The following is a 22,358-nucleotide window of genomic DNA, read 5'->3' on the forward strand; positions in this document are numbered from 1 at the left end:
ACAAACCTCTGATGGAATAAGACTCAAAACTTCCTGCCAACCAACAATAACCATGTTTTAATACAAAATGTTTGCCTCAACGACTAATTTATACACGGGGCTAAAATTGGGTATTTATTTCACGCAAGTATCGGCTGCAGTGCCGCGTTTGGGACATAGGGGGTGCTGTAACCAGTTTTAGGAGTTTAATCAGTGAAACTATTAAATTACAGCTTTTGATGGAAGGTACACTGAATTTAGTGATTTTTCTGGAGGTTCTGTGCCTAAATTTAGGATTTGTGGTACTTTAACAAATGGAAATATAACAAATAAATAACGCGAGTCACATATCCAATGTGGAGGCTCTTAACGAGGACTATTATTATGGACACATTGTGTGTTTTGAGGACAAAACCTAGAAGTGAATTCGACACATCTTTTACTTGTTGTTTTTCACTTTCTGTCTAACACTGAACATAATGTGTATTTCCAACAGTCTTGAACATCTTTAATGGTCATAAATCGCATTCAGTGCAGCTGTTGCTGCTTCATGAATTCCGACTTGGGACCCCAGAAACTTCTGTTCCGGCCCTGACGACCAGAGTGAGGCACTAAAAAGGAAAAAGTTGGGCTTTAGTTGACCAGACTGTAATATTTTCCCTTTGATTCACGCATGAAAAAGGGGGTAAAAGCTTCAGTTTCCCTCCACTGATCCCCCGACTTCCCGAAAAGCGGCGCTGCTGCTGTCTCGTTGCGGCGAGACGCACAGAAGCCCTCCATCACCGGAAAGGAATGCAGCAAACTATGTAAAAGTTTCCGAGTGTGTGTGTGTGTGTGTGTGTGTGTGTGTGTGTGTGTGCGTGTGTGTGTGTGTGTGTGTGTGTGTGTGTGTCTCGCAGCGTTTTCAGGGGTTACGCATCTTTTTTTTGTTGGCCCGGCTGGATGTCGTAAGAGCTCGCGGCGGGGCAGGCAGAGCTGGGAGCAGCCCCCCTGTTAAGTAGCAGATTGTGTGGAGAGTCTTCCCACTTGGAAAGAGGCTCGCCGACGCGTCTGGGAACCAGAAACCCGCGGAGCTCTCTGACTTCAACACCGGATCACCCACTCTCCGTTTTTCTCAGGCTGGGGGCCACAGCGAAGGCTTAAAGCTCCTTTTTATTTTCTTCTTTTTTTTTTTTTTTTTTTTTTTTTTTTTTTTACAACAAACCAACGAAATTCTCCTCTACAGGTCAGTCCTGCATGGTTTTAACGTTTTTAGGTGAATTATTTTCCTCCCTGTTTTAATTAACTGCAGCTTTAATGTTTGTGTTATTTCTTATATCCTCTAACATCACAGTTTTTCATCATTAATTTGGATTATTTGGAGAAACGCGTGGACGACTTGTTTAGCTTTGCGGTGCGTAATTGCGCGCGGCGCCAGGGTTCAATATTCCGCTATTCTGAACAGTGGACTTTGTCTCCACCGGAGTGAGTATTTCTCATCAGGCAGATATATTAAAGGCATGATTGAGATCTCTGCAGAGTAAATGCAGCAGAATTTGAGCTCCAATAGAAAGTGGAAAAAGGAAACAAATTTGACTTCGTGCGCTTTTATTCCAACAGGTTTCCATTCAGTAAAACAGGCTTTATTTGTTGTTTAAAGCTGTAAAGTTGATGATTTCTGGACTTTATACGTATTAAGTCTGTCATGTAATTATTTTCTGGCTGTGTTTTGAGCGCCAGGATCGTAGAAATACGACTTTGTAAACTATTCCTGTCCTCAAAGTTTCGTTTTCTGGTGGCTTTTCAACAACTAACTGATGATAGTTACATAATTGTGCTCCGAGGTGCACGTTCAGGTACCGTGAAGGTCTCGTGAAGGTCTGGTGAAGCCCTGAGGCTGCCGTGGAGCTGCCGTTCAGACTCTAAACCGCCTCCTTCGTTCCTCTCGCAGCTTCATTCATGCGCTGCTGAGCCGGAGGAGCTGAAGATGAAGAGCAGGCTGTCTCTGGTGGCGGCGGCGCTCCTGGCACTGCTGCTGTCCTCCTGTCAGGCCCAGGACCCAGGTAAAGCCGCTCCTCCTCTTCATCCTCCTCTTCATCCTCCTCCTCCTCCACATCTGACTTCCAGCCCCTCTCACATCTTTCTGCCTTTTCTCTACAGCTGCATATTTAAGTCTGAATAAAAACAATGACAGCTAAAGAAAATGTGTTCTTGTGGATTGATTTGTTAACTGACGTTTTAACTTTCAGATTGTGTTTAACCTTTGATTGATGATTCTTTCTTTTATGACTCCAATTATTCTCCATCAGGAACTTGCAAGATTTCCTTCAAATATCTGGTTTGAATTTATGGATGGAAGCTGTTTATTTCTAGCCAGTAAAAGCAGCTTAAGTCATAAATGTTACTTACAGAAAGCATTGATGCAGCAGACACTTAAATATATATTCAAATGTGGTTTCCAGTTATGTTTTAAGCCACCACTATTTAGAAAAAATAATTTAAACATGTAGAAAAATTTTACTTCTGTCCCTAAAAGATAAAATCTTAATACTTTTGGCTCTTCTTCTTCAATCTTTAAAAGATTAAATGATCATCAAATAACTGGATAAGTAGAACACCTTTCCCCTTCAGACAGATGTTGTTCAGCCTTTCTGCCACCAGGAGGAGCCCTTGCTCAAAACTGTCCTCTACCGTAGCCCACATTTCAAGAAAAGAAGGGAAAAAAGGAAAGAGGCCAGCCGGCACGTAGCCAAGTTTCCTCCCTCCGTCCTTTCTCCTGGTGGAACGGAAAGACGAAATATGAGTTTCACATTATTTTCCAGAAGTTTTTTTAGCAGATCGGAGAAGGAGAAAATTGGCCCGCCGCAGCTCTGCATTGTCCCAGAATAAAAAGAAGAAGGTGCCGTAAAAGAGTCTTCCTCATCTCTGCTTCCACGAGAGCTTCTGACCTCCGGTGACCTTTGTGTCGTTAACGCCCCGGCGGGGGTTCGGCAGCCTCTCCAGAGGTCACCACACACTAACGGGGTCGTATATATTCTCCGGCGTGGAATAGTTCGACATGCCGGGGGCCAAAGTTAAAACCTGAAACACCTTGAAGATAAATAAATAAAAAATAATAAAAAAAAGGCTCCCAGCTGTCACATTTAAGGTGAAAAACTACAAAATAAAAGCAGCCTTTGATGCAGAAAGCTTCAAAGAAGAGTTTTACAGTGTGGATGTGAGTGTGTGGACGGTGTGTGTGTGTGTGTGTGTGTGTGTGTGTGTGTGTGTGTGTGTGTGTGTGTGTGTGTGTGTGTGTGAGTGTGTGTGTGTGTGTGTGTGAGTGTGTGTGTGTGTGTGTGTGTGTGTGTGTGTGTGTGTGTGTGAGTGTGTGTGTGTGTGTGTGTGTGTGTGTGAGTGTGTGTGTGTGTGTGTGTGAGTGTGTGTGTGTGTGTGTGTGTGTGTGTGTGTGTGTGTGTGAGTGTGTGTGTGTGTGTGTGTGTGTGTGTGTGTGTGTGTGTGTGTGTGTGTGTGAGTGTGTGTCTCTGGAGTTTGTTCGGGTAGTTTAGACCTGCGTGGAAACCGAAGCTGCAGCCCGCCGCCCTTGAATTGATTCACCAGGTTGGTGGTTCCTCCCGTTTTCGACGTTCCTGTCACCCTCCCCCCGGTCAAGCCTCGACCTCCGGTCCTGGCTTCACGACAATATTTTACGATGATATTCTTCACTCCCACACTAACAGACAAACCGGTTGGTGGTCTAGAAAATACCGGCTAATACTCTTTAAAGTCTCAGCTAGGCTCTCTGCGGTGTTTAGATACTTTTGTTTTTTCGGGAGGAAGTTCAGGAGAATCTTTGTAGAAAGTTCAGGCGTCAGACACCTGTTTGTTAACAAGGTTCGATAAAGTTGAACAAAACCGCGTTTTTCTTACAGTCAATAAATCCATGCAGCTAATAAGTATTCTTTATCTCCTGATGTACGAGTTACCTGCCCGGGATGTGTATTAATCCGCCGCTGAAAATAGTCCCAAATGCACCATCTTCTCCGGTTTGTTTGCTACAAACTGCAGGAATCTTCTGTTTCAGGAGATTAATGAGCATTTTGAAAAGGTTAAATGATATATTTAGGAGCTTTTTGTGGAATTTATTGACCATTATTACCATTTAAGAGTGAAAAATGGTTGAGAAACGGCACCAGTTCCTGCTAGTTGCATATGTATTTAAGATGATCTCATAATTCAGATGTAATTTGTCTAATTTGAGCTCTTTAAGGTATTTTAAAGTGTTAAAGTGAGTCTTTACGACCAAGATAAGTTTTATTTCCTGATAGCGAGCTAGGATTGTCAGATAGGCTGTGATGTTGTAGTCCTCCGCCCCAACCTGAAGAATATCATTTTAAAAATATTTTTTTTTAAACAATCTGTGGTCCGTTGTGTACATGGAAACTTTATTGTCCGTCGCTCCAAGTTGTTGTAAACAACTTTTCATGTACACATGCATGATCCTCCATGTCAGTGATCACAGTGTTGATCTGTATTTTGTGTGTAAATAATCTTTATTTAAGAGACCAGCGGTTCTTATACTAACAAGAGAAACTAGTTTAAGAACCGCTAGTGCAGATTTTTGAGAGCAGAAAAGACGTACACACGTCTGCACTGACGTTGCGTATTCTTTTATGAGGTTTGCAATGGATCGTTCAGATCTTCGTCCATTGTACAATCGTCACCGGGGAGTTGTTGTTTTTTTAAAGAATTTTTGTCAATTCAGCGTCCTGAGTTGGATTGAGGTCATGGACAGTCTGCTGGTGTCATTCAGTCCATGTTGTAGTTTGTTGACGGAGAATTTTACAAAGCGGCTGCTGATTTAAAAAAAAAATGAATTGAAGAACATTTTTCACGACGTCAGCAGCCAAAGTGAGCAGCGTACGGAAGCAAAAACAGGCCAGAAAAATGTTCCTTTTTAAAAACAACGACATGTTTAATTGTGAAATATGATCCCGACTGAATAGTTCTTGTTGAAAAAAAAAATCAAAGTTTATAGAATTGAAATCTCTTAATGTTCAATCCAACGATCTGAATTTCAACATTTCATCTGGTTTGAATTCCTGCCTTTTTTCATATGGCGGGATTTTTAAAATTTTGAATTATGATTTGAAGTTTTCAGCTTCCAATTTGATTTCTCTGCAGGATCAAACATTTAAATATCCAGTATTTGAAAAGCTAAAAATGAAGATGATCAGATTTAACTGAACATTTACGGATCTAGAGAATCAAATTGAGCCAAAAATGCTCTTCACTGGGTCATGTGACCGACAGAAAGCGACCTGATTTGACGAAGGTCTGATCAGTTCTAATAAATCTAAATTGAATATATCTCAGATGTTTGATGTTGAATCCTCTGTTTGATTTTGATTTCATTAATCCAATTGGATAATTATTTTTTAGTCTGAAAATTACCAGTTACATGTTAAAAACTTGGACGCTTAAATTTTCTCTCGGACTTTGTGGACCAATTTTATTTAAATGCAAAAATTTTAATGCAATTGAAATAGCTTTATGTTCAGAAAGATGTTGTTCAAAATGCTTTATATCGAGTAATATTTAAGTTTTAACATTCAGTATTCGGTTTTGATAACAACTAAATACACAACTGAAGACTCAGTTTGACCTTTATTTGCTTCCGTAGACTGATTACAGACAAAATTCACCAAATTTTTGTATTCACCCTGTTTGTGTTTCCCTCTTCAATGTAGTAAACCATAGCAGCGTAGTGTTGTGTTGTTGTGTTTGTTGTCTCAGTGTGTTGTTGTTGACACAAGCTCAAACGTAGGTCATTTTTTTCAAAGAAAATGGCTTTCCTCACATCTGTAGTTTGGTGTGTCTGCTGTTTTGTTGTTCACCCCAACAGTGAACTTGTCTAACTTCGTCCTGAAAGTGTTGACTGTTGGGAAAACCCTTGTTTTTGTGTTGATCATTACGATACATCAGCCGCCCGGAGCTGAAAGGATTAACTGCGCTGATGTCTTCTCTCCACAGTGGACGCTCCGTCGGATCTGAAGTTTAAGATTTTAAATGAAAACACAGTGCAGATGATGTGGAGCAGACCGCGGTCGAGGATACAAGGCTACAGAATACAAGTGACCTCAGACACAGGTGGGTGCTCGTTAAACCTGCGAGTCCGGTCCTGCCGAGCCCCAAACATTACAAGTGTCACAAAGACTTCGCTCTGCCCGGCAAGACTCAACACTCCCCCCAATTATCTGAAGATTTCTGCAGACACATGTTTCGCTCCGGGAGCTCTAATGATAAAAAAAAAAAAAAAAAAAAAAAAAAAAGAAGAAAAACATTATGTATGAAGTGTAATTATCAACTGCACCACAGCCACATCTGTCAGACGGCTCATTCAACAGCTGAGAAGCTTTAAAACAACAGCTACATCACCTGCAGCTCCTTTTGACTCAAAATAAAAGTATGTGTCCACATCTTGCCGCTACATCATACATTATTATTGTAGATAATCGTGCTTTCAGCTTTGTGGCACCAGTCTGAAAAAAGGCTGTTTCAACACGCCACGATGCTCAAAGATAGCAGGTGGTTGCATCAACTTCATAACTGCCAAGTTATAATCAAATGTTTACAAAGTGGAACTTCACGTTTCACTTCAACACATTAACGGGACCGCTGGTACGTGGACGTTTGTGATTTCACCGTGGACCTGAAACTGGAGCAGAGAAATATCAGATTTTGGGGCAAATTTGTGGGAAATGGAAAATCTTCAACACAGCCGCTTCCAGTCGATTGTTCCTGAGCCCACGCAGTGATTTCCATTACAGAATTGTGGGTGTTTTTAAAGCAGTGCCGCCTGAGGACCCGATGATCACAGCCATCCAATATTGGTTTTCGGCCTGGTCCCTTGATTCAGATTTTGGGTCAAATATTTGAGAAACAGAAAATGTTGAAAAATGTTGAAAAGGAGCGACAAACTCGCCAAAGCTGGAAAACCAGAACAAGGACAGGAAGTAAAACAAGACAGACACAAGAGGTGAGTAGTAACAAAATCAAACAGGAAGTACAAAACCCAGACTGACCTGAAGACTACAAAGTAGAAAAGAAGTCAGAACCAGAACAGAACCTCAGAAGGTCCCAGTGGAACTCTGTGTTGACAGTCTGACTCTGGGGGACGAATTCACGGTGACACAAAGAAAACCCAGCTGGTGTCTCCTGACCTGACGAGCCGTCTTCGGTCTTGAACAGTGAAGCTCCGCCCCTCTTGAAACGTGATGTCATCAGAACACCTCGCCGGCTCATCGCTTCGTCGCCGGAGACTTTCTGAAGACTTTCAAGAGTCTCTGTTGACCGTTTAGAGTTTGACACAAAGTCTGATGTTGTCTGTGATCTTTGGTCCTTAAGGCGGCGCTGCTTTAAAAACAACCAGGATTCTGTGGTGGAAATCACTGCATGTGCTCAGGAACGCTTGGCTGTAAGCAGGTGTGTTGAAGATTTTCTGTTCCCCAAAGATTCGTCACTGATGTTGATCAAGAGATGAAATGTGTAACACTTATTTAACCTTCCTTCTGCTCCGTGTGCTTCACGCGCAACAGGAGCAGTCTCCCAACTTATTTATCCTACTTATATACTTTTCAGTTCAATATCTTATACCTAAATAAATTTATGTTTATGAAGCAATATTCCAATCATTTCTATTTTCAACACCGCTTCCAGTTTTTATGCTAAGCTAGGCTAACCACACCCAGCGCTGTTCTTATCCCAGACGTGACACTGAAATCGATCTTCACCTCAATTTCAGTTCCTCAAGATGTTAAACTAATCTTTAAATGTAGATTTTATGGGTCTTTTCATGTCAAACAAACATGAATAAAACAGTAATCCTGCATTAAGGACGTAAAAACACCTGCAGGTGTTTCAGGATTTCACTCTAAGCTAAAGCGTGAATGAATATTTACCCTTTGTTTTATGGAAGATTAAAGGGTTAACGTGATGTATTTTGGTTTATAGCTATGCGGAAAGTTTTCATTAAATTGAATCAAACTGTTGTTTTGTGTTTACACGGCTGTTCCAGTCCTCAGGTCATCCGTCGGAGTCAGGTTTTCTTTTTTTCTGCAGCCTGCTCCGACTCGGAGTAACGTAATAGTTTCCTAATGGCTTCCCCCTGACTCTGTGCATACTTGTAGGAGAAGCAACAAAGGAATTTACTCTGTCTGCATCTGCCACTAAGACCTCCATCTCAGACCTGACTCCAGATGTGGATTATGTCGTAACGATAGCCGCGTACGCCGGATCGGAGGAGAGTCTGCCCATCTCCGGCCAGATCACACGTGAGTCACCGCCGTGTCCCCGAGTCTGAGCGCAAATCAGCACCAGACATCCGAACACAGGCGAGTAAAGCTGCTCTGCAGCTGATCACTGTTGGCAGGAAGTCACCTGCAACCAGCACACAACACGGAAACACCTTCAACTCCGAAACAGACCGAAGTGTTTCTGGTCGATTCTCTAATCTCTGCAGCTCAGAGAGAAAAACAATCTCACAAACACTTCTGTTTTACTTTTTCTCTTTAAAGTTGCTTTGATTTCTCGTCTTTCTTGGCTTCAACGCTGCGACTGTAAAACGATCTCACCACCGGGTCCGTTTATGACATTCAGAACGGATTAATTCAGGTTTCAGATCTCAGTTCAGCTGCAGCAGGGTCGATGTTCAGTCCTACTTTCTCAGCTAGCGTATTGGAGATTCTCTGGATCATCCATGTTTTGTGAAACAGGGATAACGTGAACACAAAAATGGGAAGCTGACCCAGATTTCTAGCAGGCGGCGAGGCCTTCGCTCACGATCCGACAAACGCTCCGAGCTGGAAATCGCCCAGAAACGATGACATCGACCTGTTTGTTCCGACATTTAGAAACTTGTTTAAAACGCTGACGAAAGCTTCAGATGAGGGAATAAATGTCATGAAACAAAAGAGGTCTGACGTTCGCTGCAGGAAAAGATTTCAACACCGATCTGAATCGTTTCTAGCTTTTCTAATTTCACGTTTGTTTTTCAGTGGAGTCGAGCGGCAGCACGAGAGGACCCTCCAAGAAACCGGACCCTTCAGACTCAGTCAGTAAGTCCTTATTGTTCACGTTTTGTTCCTTCTGGTCGGCGTCCATCAGCGTGAGCTCAGCGGCAGAAGGGAGGTTCCCACCACACAACGACCCATTGTACAGCAACAATCAAAATTAGGCCCCGTAAATCTCTACAGTATTCGCTCATCGGTTTGGTCCCCTGCCGGCCCGTTATGCCAGCGTGGAGGAAGCTGCACATGCTCAGTGCGGGGGTCGTAGGTGGGGCCGGGGGAGCGAGCTGAGAGCAGCTCAGCCCTGAAGTGCTGAGAGAAGTGGAAACCATGACAGATACTGATTTACAAGAGCGCTGCTGCTGCTGCTGCTGCTGGATGCCGCTCTGCAGAGGATGACGAGCTGGTGCTGCTTTTTCCTTCTTTTCATGAGAGGAAAGTCACGAGGAAACTCCCTGAAAGTAGGGCAGGGAGGAGAGGCCTGTTCTTGGACCTGCAACCGTGCAGTTTGGTCCAACATCCAGAGATTTAACGAGTCTTAAACAACCAAAAACAAAGAAAAAAGTCTTTCAAAATCACAGAATCTTTTCTGAAAACCAGTCAAACATTAATGTGGAGTAAAACATATCAAACCATTAAATGGGATTAAAGTTAAATGAAGACTGACGGACCTTTTCATTTCCCCAGAATGCTCAGCGGGCACCGTCGCCGACGTGGTGTTCCTGGTGGACGGCTCCTGGAGCGTCGGCAGGCCGAACTTCAAGTACGTCCGCAGCTTCATCTCGGCGGCGGCCGGAGCTTTTCAGATCAGCGGGGACAAAACGCGGGTGGGCGTGGTCCAGTACAGCGACGACGCCCGGACCGAGTTCCACCTGAAGGACCACCTGACCCGACCGGCGCTGCTGAGAGCCGTCGGCTCGCTGCCGTACAAAGGAGGCAGCAGCATGACAGGTGAGCTGGTAAAACCACCGATTAGGGGAGATTTTTTTTACAGTTAAAGTTTTCCTGTGATTTTTTTCCATTGAATAGATTTTTTTTTCAACAAACTTTTTACAGTTAATTTTTTAACAGTGGCAGATTTTCCTAACTCTCCCTACACACTATATTCTACATGAAAATATTTTAATATTTATTGTAAACATTTTTGTATTTTACTCAAATGGTTTTATTGCAGGAACATAAAAAGTTTAAAAATATAAAAGAAGTCGATAAAATTAAACAAGAATCTCAAGAAGTTTTGTTTTTTGTCAAAAATCAGAATGTTTCTTTTTTTGTTATTGTTCCATATTTTACATCAAATGCAGATCTATGAATTTATCTTCCACTTGTTGATTAATAATGTCGTCCCAGTGGAGTTTAATCTGTGTCTCTGGTCCAGGCGCCGCCCTCGACTCCGTCCTGAGAAACACGTTCACGGAGGCGGCCGGCTCCAGGCGGGGGTTCCCCAAAGTGCTGGTGATCGTCACGGACGGCAAATCTGAGGATCCGGTGGAGAGCTACGCCAAGCAGCTCCGGAGCCACGGCGTGGAGATCTTCGTCCTCGGTACGCAGCCTTCTTACATTCTCCGGTTTTAGGAGGATTTTTAGAGGTGGAGGGTTTTTCTTAAAGCTCAGAGGAAGTCGGCCTCCTTTCAGCAACTGGTAAAGTTTAGTTTTGTGGAGTGAAGAGTTGTTGATGATCTCTTTGGACAAACAGAAGTGTGTCAGAAAAACAATGAAGGAGTCAAAACACTGATCATCAGAGACTGAAATCTCTTTATTCAAATCTTCAACACTCCAAATTCAAGGTTGTTTTCAGATTGTTTACTTTAGTAAAGTCAGAAACATCAAAATGTAAATCCTTACAGAAAAACCACATGAATTTCACATTGGAACATTTTCATGGTGTAACATGACGCCCATGTGATTCCCATTTCTCCATACTTTTTCCCCACGTTATCATATGTTGCAACATGAGTCATACATGTGATCACGTGGAAAACATATAAAACTTATGTGTTTTTTTCTGTAAGAGAAAATACTTAAACACAAGTAAAAGTACTGCAGTCAAAAATTCAAGTCGAATTCAACAATATCAACTGCAAAGAACAGAATATTGGGCACACATTTTTGTAATATTTGTAATGTTAGCATGTTAGTATTGTTTTACTATAGTAGGTAACTCGTCAAAGTTTAAACAAATATGAGCACTAAAATCTGAAAAATTATAAAAATAAAAAGGACGAAATCAGTCAAGAAGGAATGAAATGAGGAAAGAAAAACACAAGAGAATAAATAAGAAGAAATAAAGAGAAATTAAATCAGTAATGCTTTATAGACTTAGCTCATGTTCATATTTCATCAATGTATTATTCTGCAAAGTAAGCAGATGTCATATAAATGTGCTTAAAAAAGCAAAGTATTTTCCTGTTGAATGTAGTGGAGCAACAGTAGATTTTATTTGACATTTAATTGCTTTATTTTGGTAGTGGAGCTGGTATTTTTTTGGAAGTAACTTTATTTTATAAATCTAAATCTAATCTGTCAAATAAATGGAAGTCGTACACAAAATTTCCTCTAAAATGCAGTTTAGAGTCATATTAAGTCTTAAAAGTAGGAAGTACCACCTGCGTCCTTCAGATGAACACGTCTTGAGTTGAACTTTGAATAAACTGGTCTGTGAAGGACTTCGGCTCCTCCACACAGTCGGACTGTAAAAGTTCTGAAAGGGAGTCGGACCAGTTTCATATTTCCTGCCCATGTGGTCAGACTTTCCAGCCAACGTGGAATAGAAAAGCTGCAGAACTTTTTAATATGCTAATGTGGAAAACAAATGTTCACTAAACTCCGTTACGGACCTCTCGGTATTTACGGACCCGGAGAAAATACGCACGACGCCGGCGGCTTTACGAGCGCTGGCGTCGCCCGTCACTCGGGCCGACGCCCACAACCACAACAATCCCCCCGTTTTCAGATGCGTTGACATCAACTCTGATTTGTGATTTCTCTGTCAGGTGTCCAACAGGCTGACGAAGAGGAGATGAAGCTGATGGCCTCCGCCCCTCACAGAAGCCACGTCTACAGCGTCGCCAATTTCGACATGATCAAGGGCGTGCAGAAGGAGCTCATCACTCAGGTGTGCGCCGGCGTGGACGACCAACTCAACTCGCCCGTCAGCGGAGAGGAAGGTGAGATGTGGAAAAAAAAAGCACTTTTATACTCGCTAACGTGCTAAAAGTTTTCCGCCATCGTGTCTTTTCACGTGAAGTTAAAACAGAGTTTCACCTTTTGCCGTAAACGCTTAAGGTAGAAACCATTCATGACTTTATGCTAAATATGAAAAAGTTGTTTACCTTGTTGCAAAAAGACCATGTTTATTGAAGTTTACATGAACTTCCAGTTGTAGTTCACAGTAACCAGTTCCTCTTGTAACAAGTAGAACATATTTAGTATTTTTCTCTTTTCCAGGCTTTTATTTTTTTTATCAAAGTTTGTTCATACAGAAGTCTCTGTGATAAGTTACCAGAGCTGCCCACTCAGATTCAGAGCCCAATAATTTAATACTTCTGTAGGTTTATTATCAGTTTTAATTCTCTGAGAAGTTTGTATTTTCAAACGTGTAGAATAATCTGATAACCGACTGTGATTTCTGCAGTCGTTGAGCCGGCCTCGAACCTCCGCGTCCTGGAGGTGGCTTCCAAGTCCATGCGCGTGTCGTGGGACGCCTCCATCGGGGACGTGTCCGGTTACAAGCTGCAGCTGATCCCCATGATGACCGGCAGCAAGCGGCAGGATCTGTACGTGGGCCCGACCCAGACCTCGGTGGTGGTCCGAGACCTTTCTCCAGACACGGAGTACGAGATCAGTCTGTTCGCCCTGAAGGGCCTGACGCCCAGCGACCCCGCCACGGCCATGCAGAAGACGCAGCCGGTCAAAGTTTCGTTGGGTGAGTACAAAATATTGAAGGTACAAGTTGATTTTTGTCTTACAGATGTAAAAGCAGACGTGAAGAGTCTTCCCTAAATTACATCTTCATTTTGGGTGTTTTTTTGACCCCATCTAGAGTGTTCGCTTGGCGTCGACGTGCAGGCCGACGTCGTCCTCCTGGTCGACGGGTCCTACAGCATCGGTCTGGCCAACTTCGCCAAAGTAAGAGCTTTCCTCGAGGTGCTGGTGAACTCCTTCGACATCGGACGAGACAAAGTCCAGATCAGCTTGGTCCAGTACAGCAGAGACCCTCACACCGAGTTCTACCTGAACACTCACCACGACCTCAGCGCTGTGGTGAAGGCGGTGAGGACCTTCCCGTACCGCGGCGGCTCCACCAACACCGGCAGGGCCATGACCTACGTGAGGGAGAAGATCTTCCAGACCACCAGGGGGGCGCGCGACAACGTCCCGCGCGTCACCATCCTCATCACCGACGGGAAGTCGTCCGACGCCTTCCGGGATCCGGCCACCAAGCTGAGGAGCACCGATGTGGAGATCTTCGCCGTGGGCGTAAAGGACGCCGTACGGAGCGAGCTGGAGGCCATCGCCAACAAACCCGCGGAGACCCACGTGTACACCGTCGAAGACTTCGATGCCTTCCAGAGAATCTCCAAAGAACTCACGCAGTCCATCTGCCTGAGGATCGAGCAGGAGCTCCGCAAGATCTTGCAGAGACGTAAGTACCGCTGCGGTAATCCTCTACGCAGACGACACGCTGCTTTGTTTGGCTTCTTCTGAGCTCTCTGCTGTTGTTGGAGGGTCGAGTGTCCCTCCGATTTTACTCTGATACGAATTAAAGTTCAGTCCGGTTCTTAGCAAATATTTTCTCTGATTCTGGGAATATTTTTCTAAAAACAGAAACCAAATTATCTCGACATTAGCGAATCTTTATTTTCACTGGTTTCAGGGTTCCTTGAGCCGTTGGATCTTAGATTTAGCAGCAGAGATGGAAATTAGAGATCACTCTTCACGGTCTGAAGAGATGAAGTACGTCAAGATGAACCGAGTTATGGTGTTGCTTGTGACTGTAATCAGTTCAGTCTCGGTTTGAACCGTTATAACGTTAATCTTGGTCTGTATAAGCACTATTCATAAGATTATTACCTCAGAAACCAACAATCTGGAACAGATTTATTGCACCATGATTGATTTCACCATGTTTTTTACTGCTTTGGTCATCGATGCTAATGATTCTGTGTCCTCAGTTAAGTCTGAGAATTTGGGTTTTAAAGATTTCCTCATGTGCTGAACACCTTTTTTTTTTTATTTAGCTGAATCAGTGGCGACATCAAATGCTTATTTGAGTTCAATGCTCCAGGAAAAAGCTTTAAGTCTTCCCTGATTGGATGAAATCATGTGCAGTGGTTCCACTTTACCGTTAACGCTGTTTGAGTCACAGTTGTGAGTCTCCGGTCATACGCTTGTTTATCGATTGTTGGTGAGAAAATTGGCGGTTGCTTTTTGTTTATCTGTTGTTTGCTTAATTTCGTACGCAATCTTTGTTTAATTGCACAAAATAACTCCACATGTACCAGCGATGGAGCAACAAACAGTCACGAGGAACTTTTACATCTTTTTAGTTTTGAAGAATTTAAAAGACTTTGAAAAACGTCTGTAACTACTTTCATTCATTCCTATTCCGCACTACGAGCCAGGATCATGTTTTCAATCACTCCGCACATTCATTAGAAAACATATTTATTTTCTTATTAAAGCACATGTTGCACAACTACCATTTAACTGGTATTATTTGGAACATTTGAACAATGAATTACTGCGGCAGCCAGATGTAACTCTACCACCCTTCGTGGTGGAGAATAATACACAATAGTACCACCGGCCGTCCATGTGCACACAATTACTTTCATGTCACTTTTCCAAGCGTGTCTTTTTCAGCTAAGCCCTCTCTTTTTTTGCCTCAATGTGTAAAACACATGTCCACCTTTTGATCTTTCAAGGGCAGAAAGAGTTCTTGCATGTGGAAATAGTAGAAGTGGGTCAAGCAGTGGTTGCAGAGGTTCTGTTTGCATTCGTTTTAAAAGCTCGCTGCAGCACCAGATGCCTCAGTATCACCACATAAGGACGGTCCAGACTGTCAGGTGTGCCGCAGTCACAAACAAACAAAATTTGACTTTGAGAAGCGTTTCTTTGTGCTGAAATCACGAGCCACCTCCAAACATCTGATGGTACAGTTCCAACGAGCAACAAGAGTTCGTCTCAAAAAGTGCTGTTTCAGCCACTTAAAGAGGCAAACAATGGCTCCGAGCCGCCACGTCTGCCAGCGTTTAATGTGACTCACACCAGCTTTGATTGCAGATTATATAATTCTTATATAATAATGACTTTATGTCAACAAAGAGAAGCAGAAGGCCCGACGAGCAGCAGTCACAGCTTCCAGAGTAACGGTTCACAACGTTTCACGGCAGCCGCCCTCCTCGTGGTGTTTGACTGATGAGGCTGTCAGATGAGTTGGAGATGGTTCATCTTTATTAAATGACGTATGCAGTCTTAGTTAGTCCGAGTTGTTTTTTCTACAGTGTAAAACAACTTTTAAGACACATACAGGTTCAATCTCAGTGAGAATCCTGCTTGTAGTTTTCCACCTCAACGGACTTTCAGAAAATACAAATTGTACAACTCCTTTAAGTTTTACAGCAGAAAGACAAAGCTGATTAATGACGTACGTCTCAGCCTGTTTGCCAGCTGTTTACAGTAATACGTTAATAAAACAGGAAGATAATAAATTAGTCAGGGTTGTGTCGGGTCTAATCTCAAATGACAAGAACTGAACCATAAAGTCTGTAACAACAGGGCTCCTAAAGGGCCCCTTTTAATGACGGGACTCTCGTATATCACATCTGGGGCCGGTTTCACAAAGACATTACATTATATTACATTACATTTCATTTATCTGACGCTTTTATCCAAAGAGACTTACAATAAGTTCATTTCAACCACGAGGGTACAAAACCAGAACAACAGGAATCAAGAAAATACAATTTCTTCCAGAAAGCCAAACTACAAAGTTCTATCAGTAAGTTCCAAAGCGCCAAAGACAAACTGTGACTGTAACTGTCACATCTCAGATAGTTATCTATTTTTTTCTCCTGTATGCCTCAAAACTTCTACAATGGAACAGGAAAAGCAGCTTAAAGGTCTTTTTAAAACGGGGCGTGACCGATAAACGGCACCAAAATACTAAATAATCGCCGGCAAACATTTCACATTAAAACTATTAATACCACCAACGATGGGAATCTGCAACATGTTTTCAAAAATAAAAGGTTAAAACAACACAATAGTTTCCAGCTTATTCTTCAGGAGAAAAAAATGGAGTCGTACCTTTTTAAAATTGTCCCAACTGGAACTAAAATATGATGTAACGTCAAGACTTTGTGCTCCTTTTTCTTTATACTGACAAGTGACGTGACGTAGTGACATCAGTCAGGTTCGTTTGGGAAGTCGACTTCATGCTGTAATACTTTCACCAGAGCTTCTCTGGTCAACATTTTTTGCAGAAAAATGTTGTGAATTTTGCAAAATTGCAAGCTGCCATCACTATTGCAGAAATTGTTTGAATATGCATCCAATCTTTGTGGAGGGACTTTATCTCATTTTTCTTACCAATGTAACTTAACTAATCTCACCTCAACCCAACTGAGCTCAACACAGTAAAAACAGGATGTTATATGTTCAAAAGCAATTCATAGATGATAGATGTGACAGATTTCAAATGAACACACACGAATGTTCTTTAAGATCGTTACTTGATTGTTTTCTTTTTATTTGAAACATCTTTGTTTTTTCCCTCCAGAACTGGTCCAACCGAGGGACCTGTCCTTCTCCGAGGTCGGACCGCACGGCTTCAGGACCTCGTGGGAGACCGACGCCACCAACACAGAGGCCTTTTTGATCCAGTTCAAGCCAGGAGACGACGCCGACGGTCATTACGTGTCCATGTCCGTGCCCGGGGACACCCTCACCGCCCTCCTCCCCCACCTCACCTCTCTCACCCGCTACGAAGTCAACGTGTACGCCCAGTACGACAAAGGCGACAGCATGCCTGTGACCGGCTACGAGACCACGTTAGAAGGTAATTCATTTCTATTTCTACCGTGTCCTCTGTGACGAAGATATGAACCAGTAAATAAAGGGTGTAAATAAGCACATAGGGTTTGAAGGGTTAACAGATAACGACCTGTAGGAACGTTTAAAGATTCAATAGTTGGTGACGTTTTGTTCCAAAGCTCTGAAGTCCAGAAAGAGGAGAGGCTGGTTAAGTAATGGTTGAGTCGAAGTTCTGATCCACTACAGGTGCTCGTCGACATCTTGGGATCATCTCGTTTGTGCTGTGGGACAGTAAAAACTACGAAAAGCTAATTGCACCTTTTAAAATACAATCTAGCTTGCAAGCTGTCCCACAGTGGAAATAAGTCTGTGTTTTTCTGCCATTTGGCGCCGGCTCGTAGTCCAGCGTTGCCGGGGAGTGCCAGGAGTCGGCACATTTTTGACCCCGGCGGAAAGTGAACTCCTCACCCCGCCGTGTTAGTTCAACCCGCCACCCATCGAGCTGCTCGTCAGATCTCGTCCTGCCTCACGGGGAGAGGAATGAAAAACAGACAGCAGCCCGGAGAGCTCGGAGGGTGGAGAGAAGTGGGTCGAGATGTACTCAAAGGTGATAAACAACCAAGAGAGTAAACAAGAGATAACTTCCCCCGAGTTCTCCAAACTCTGGACGGTGACTTTATGAACCGCTTGTGACCTTTTGCAGATTCCAGCAGGGCTGTTAGCTTCCCTGCCTTCAAGGAGGGATTAGGTATCCTCCAAAGACACAAGATTAGAAAGCCAAAATGTTGAGGACACGGCTGGAAATAAACAGCTTATATTGGTGTGTGCCATGGCAACAGGCCCGCTAGCCGTGTCGGAGTACCGCTTACCTCCTGGTCCCTGCAGCGCCTTCAGACAGACCACTTTGACGGTTTATAAAAGGAGACAGGATTAATCCCAGCTTGCACCTCTTTGACATGAAACACCCAGCTGGCTCTCAGATGGATGTATGTCCACCCCTCCCTCCCGTATGGCCCCACAACACTGTTCCCATTACGATGTTTACTGTGCCATGACTTTATCTCAAAACTATGAGTTGATGCAGTGCCTTGGTTTTTTGCATGCCCTGTTTGCTTGCAGTATTTTCCACCCTCTCCGGTGTTGAGACATCATGGGAATCGTTTTGCTCTTTATTCTGTTTTTCCTTGCTGCTATTATGGGAGAAAAAAGCAGTGCAGTTGACTTCAATCCATGACGTTTTCAGTTTGTGTGACTGGAAACCGTCACCAGAAGTTACCTATAACATTGCTTCATTTTAACAAGTATTTTTCAAAGAGGAATTGTTTGAACATACTTCACTAACTCACTTCCTGGTAGCTGCCCAGGACAAGCGAAGCTTTGGATTGTGCTGCTCTACAGGAGCAACTGGGAGTTCAGTGTCTTGTTCAATGACTAGAAAAGATTGTTTTTTTCGTCCAGTTTTTCTCCAGTTCAGGACGTAGTGGACGTAGCTTCAGGGTCTGAAAAATGAGGCTGATTCAGAAGTGCTGTGAAGTGCAATACCACCGAGTGCCACTAGGGGCCAGCTCCATATACTCCCATTCAACTTCTCTCATGAAATACAAAGTCAACACATTTTACCAGAAGTATTTATGGTGTCATCGTTGATTGGATATTAGGCCTCGAAGTGGTATCTTTGGGGGGCATGTCTGCTTGATTGACAGGCCTGTGGTGCAGTCAGGTTTCCACTATTGGTGGGCGGGGCTTCGTCTTTTCGGATTTCCAATCAGACCGAGTCAAATCTACCCCTTGCTCCTCCCCAGCTCGTCCTAATATGGTCCATTTTAGCTTCAAATAGCCAGATGGCAAACCGACGGTTGACGTCACTGTTGGTTGGCCAAAACAATGAACTAAAACAGGCTAAAAGCTCAGGAGAGCTTTAGAGTCGGATGCCAAATCTTAGTGTGTCTGAGTGACAGTGTCAGTTTACAGAGTTGTTTCGTTTAATATCAAAAGCATTGATTGATTTAATTGACTCTGGGTTGGAAAACGCTGCAAAACATCTTAATTTTAAGCCTAAAATAAACATTTCGTAGTGCCTAAGTTCTCCTAAAGACGGGTGTCTTCATAATGGTCTTAACAGCTACTGTAGAGAGCTTAACTAAGCATTCAGTAGTGTGTATATTTTATTAAAGATACAGTGAATAAATACTCATATTTCAGGGTGTCTTGATCGCGGTCTTTACTGCTAATGTAGAAAAAATAAACAGTGTAGCTGCACATTATTTTCACAAAGCTGAGAGCTGCTGATCCTCCACGAAGAAGCGACTCTACGTTTTTTTTATTATGACCGTATGGCTCAACAGCTCACAGCTAATGTTTGAGGTTTGACTGTAATTGCTGTGACTAAACCTTGGAAGTCATCCAAATCATCACACGGGCTCTTAGAAGAAACATTTAATACGAGACTGTGTTGAACACGGCTGGAGCGAAATGTTTGAAGTGATCCTGTTTCTAAAGGTCGAGCGTGTTGTTCCTGTAGAGTCATAATAAACACTTCCAACCAGATTAGAGGGGCAGCGAGAGGGAAGAAGAAGACGAAGAAACCTTCCAGTTTTCAGTCAGATTTACTGGTCGTGTTGAACATCTTTTACCTCTCTGGTCTGATTACACGACTTTAGGTCAACTGTAAAGAATATCTTAAACCCATAGATTTAAAACATTGGGACTAAGACGATCTTAGTCTGAAGATAACTTTGAGAAGAACTCGAGTGCAGCTACTTCAGTCGAGTTCAACAGATCAGAACATTCAGAGGTCGTAAACAAACCTTCAGTAAACTGAAGGTGAGCTCTCAGAAAGTTGTACTGAAAGTTGATGTATTATTTGTGTTTTCTGATCTACAGTCCAAAACTAAAAGTTCAAACATAAATCAGAGAAAAGCTTCACATTACATGCAAAAACCAGAAAATGTGTCATTTATACTTCTAAAAAGGACTGAAGGACCATCCATGCGTGCTTCCCTGTTGATATTTGAGGGTCTGCATCAAAAGACGTGTTCGTGCACGTTTGTCGGCACGTATGTAAATCCTGGTCTCCGTACAGATGGTGTTCATGGAGACTTTAAGACGTGAGCGATATTTCTGGATGAAGTTTACGTCGGGCCGACTGCTACAGGTGCTATTAGAGATGAGCTGCAGCGAGGCGTCCCGGTGGACCAAAGGTTAAAACATGTCGTTTAATTAGGATGTCCTCGCTTCGATTGAACTTCTCTCCGATTCCCCGTGTTCGCCGTCCGATGAGGTAGAAACCTCTTTGAACATCTGGCCACCTGACGGTGCGGTTTCATCGTAGCGTTGTTGTACGGGTCAGTGAGAGCGGACTCTTTAGAGCACACGGTGGACCGAGCCACTCTGAGCGCTAACGATGAGAAGCAGCAAGACCGGACAGGAATGTAAAACCAGCTGAGAGCGAGGAAGGTGAGGAGGAGCCGGGAGGACTGACTCATTCCCGGCGCTCTCTTTCCATCGCCCTCTCCTTCGGCCTTTCGTTGTCTCGTCGTATTATTTTCTTTCTGCCTGTCTTTATTTCTCTCCGCCTTGTGAGGGCTTGTCTGGAATTCGACGGTGCCGTGTGCGTTCGTCGTGCCACGCGAATCAACGCGTTTCCTTTTCCCCCGACGCTCCAGGTTGTCGTGTCGGGTGTTCGCTGGCACGACCCGGCGAGCTTGTTCTGCCGCGGTGCGTTCACAGTCGGGTTGAGTTGAGTGTGAGGAAGCTCAGTGCGAAAGCCTCCAGACATCGGCGGGTTTTTGGCCCACAGCGGAGGCAGCTGGCAGGAGGTTCCTCATTATCTTTGTTTCCTTCACATGCGCGTCTGAATCTGCAGCGGAAAAAACGGGGCAGCGCTGATACTGTACCGCATTAAAACCAGTGAGCTCACTCCTCATTGTAAAACCGCGTCGTACAGTAAGAGCTCACGTCAAGCCTCGTTTGTGCGCGAGAGATTTACGACCAAATGGAGGCTGAAATGGAAAACGCGATCTTCCTTCCAAAAGCAGCAGTTTACAGTGTTTTCTCTGGTATCGAATCCAATTCAGGTCTTTGCACAAACTACCGTGTAACCGCCACCAAGGAAGCTTTGTTTTCATTCTCTAATTTGTTCAAACAGCGACTGAGCAGATCTCATGAGGACATTTTGTGTGACTGTGGTCCGTCTCGCTCAGCTGTTTGGTGTAAACCTGTCTGCAGCTGATACAGTTCAGCCTTTTCAGTTCAACACTCGGCTGGAAGAACTCCAGAAAGGTTTGACGGTAACCAGGACTTCCTGATTGTGAGGCCGGTCGAGGCGTGACGATGCTGTGAGATGGAAAACTTTCTAAAATGAAGGGAACATTTCAAGAGAGGCAAAAGCCAAACTTAGTGTCAGATTGATGACTCTGCATCTACGAAATGATGCAATTCAGTTTGAATGGCTTCCAAAGGACCCTCAGCATTAAAAACACATAACAATAAAATGTGCAGAATTAAAATGATGAGGTGTGTTTGAAAAGGTTTTTCAGACAATTGTTGTTTTGCACTTTATATTTCAGGACTTTCAATTTCCATTAAACTCAAAACTCCAACCTCGTAAAATCTAAAAATACTCACCAAGTCTTTGATGCGCGTAATAAGTTTCTTTTTCTGTGATTGCAGTCGTTGGTTTCTTCAGTCTTGGACACCAAACTTGTCTCAACCTGTTATAATGAGTTCAGCTTTCAGCAGGCACTTTGTTCTCTGCAGCTTTTGCCTCCCAGCTGTTCTTCGGAGGGCACAAATGAGGTTACGGCTGCCGTTAAGGCGACACGGAGACTTTTCAGCTTCGTTTGGCTTCGACCAAACTTCGCTTAGTATTCCTGTGTCGTGTAGGAAAGTCTAAAAAGGTAAAAAACACCAGAGGAATGCTGTGGCTGGCTGTACAGACTGGCTGCGAACAAATATTTCCCCTTGAGGGTGCAAAGATTTAATAAAAGTTTTTGAACCACCGATCTAGAAAATGTGCTAAATGGATTTTAGACAAGTTTCCATCATATGTTCCATCAAGATCTTTGATGAGAGGATTTTTAATGGTTGTATTAAATCTGCTGTATAACTGACATAATGCTGTCAACGATAGGTTTTTATCCGAAGCAACAAGTGGAACAAATTCGTAAATTTTTCGCCTACCTTAATGTGAAGGGATAATCTTAAAGATTTTCTTTTACATTAATGTCTGTGAAGTCTCTATCTATCTCCGAACGAGGTATCACGATGGTGACTGATCCCGTGGACCACAAATACAAGCTCTAACATTTACAGATT

At 43.3% G+C, this 22,358-nt stretch overlaps 1 protein-coding gene across 3 annotated transcripts in view; it reads left to right on the forward strand.

The window, feature by feature from the left end:
- The first annotated feature begins 1,506 nt into the window (after positions 1-1,506).
- The window catches only part of col12a1b (collagen, type XII, alpha 1b), a 114,630-nt gene continuing 93,778 nt past the window's right edge, over positions 1,507-22,358 (forward strand). For all 3 annotated transcript variants that reach the window (XM_069177466.1, XM_069177467.1, XM_069177469.1), the window contains exons 1-10: positions 1,507-2,021; positions 5,971-6,087; positions 8,127-8,270; positions 8,994-9,053; positions 9,693-9,956; positions 10,384-10,548; positions 11,999-12,172; positions 12,640-12,930; positions 13,048-13,650; positions 16,789-17,067. In XM_069177466.1, the coding sequence (XP_069033567.1) occupies positions 1,946-2,021; positions 5,971-6,087; positions 8,127-8,270; positions 8,994-9,053; positions 9,693-9,956; positions 10,384-10,548; positions 11,999-12,172; positions 12,640-12,930; positions 13,048-13,650; positions 16,789-17,067 (2,173 nt within the window). In that variant the 5' untranslated portion in view covers positions 1,507-1,945. The remainder of the gene's footprint in view (positions 2,022-5,970; positions 6,088-8,126; positions 8,271-8,993; positions 9,054-9,692; positions 9,957-10,383; positions 10,549-11,998; positions 12,173-12,639; positions 12,931-13,047; positions 13,651-16,788; positions 17,068-22,358) is intronic.

This window comes from Embiotoca jacksoni, unplaced genomic scaffold (genome assembly GCF_022577435.1).
Source record: "Embiotoca jacksoni isolate LCO1_2020_lvr unplaced genomic scaffold, fEmbJac1.0.p SCAF_73, whole genome shotgun sequence".
Lineage (NCBI taxonomy): Eukaryota > Metazoa > Chordata > Actinopteri > Embiotocidae > Embiotoca > Embiotoca jacksoni.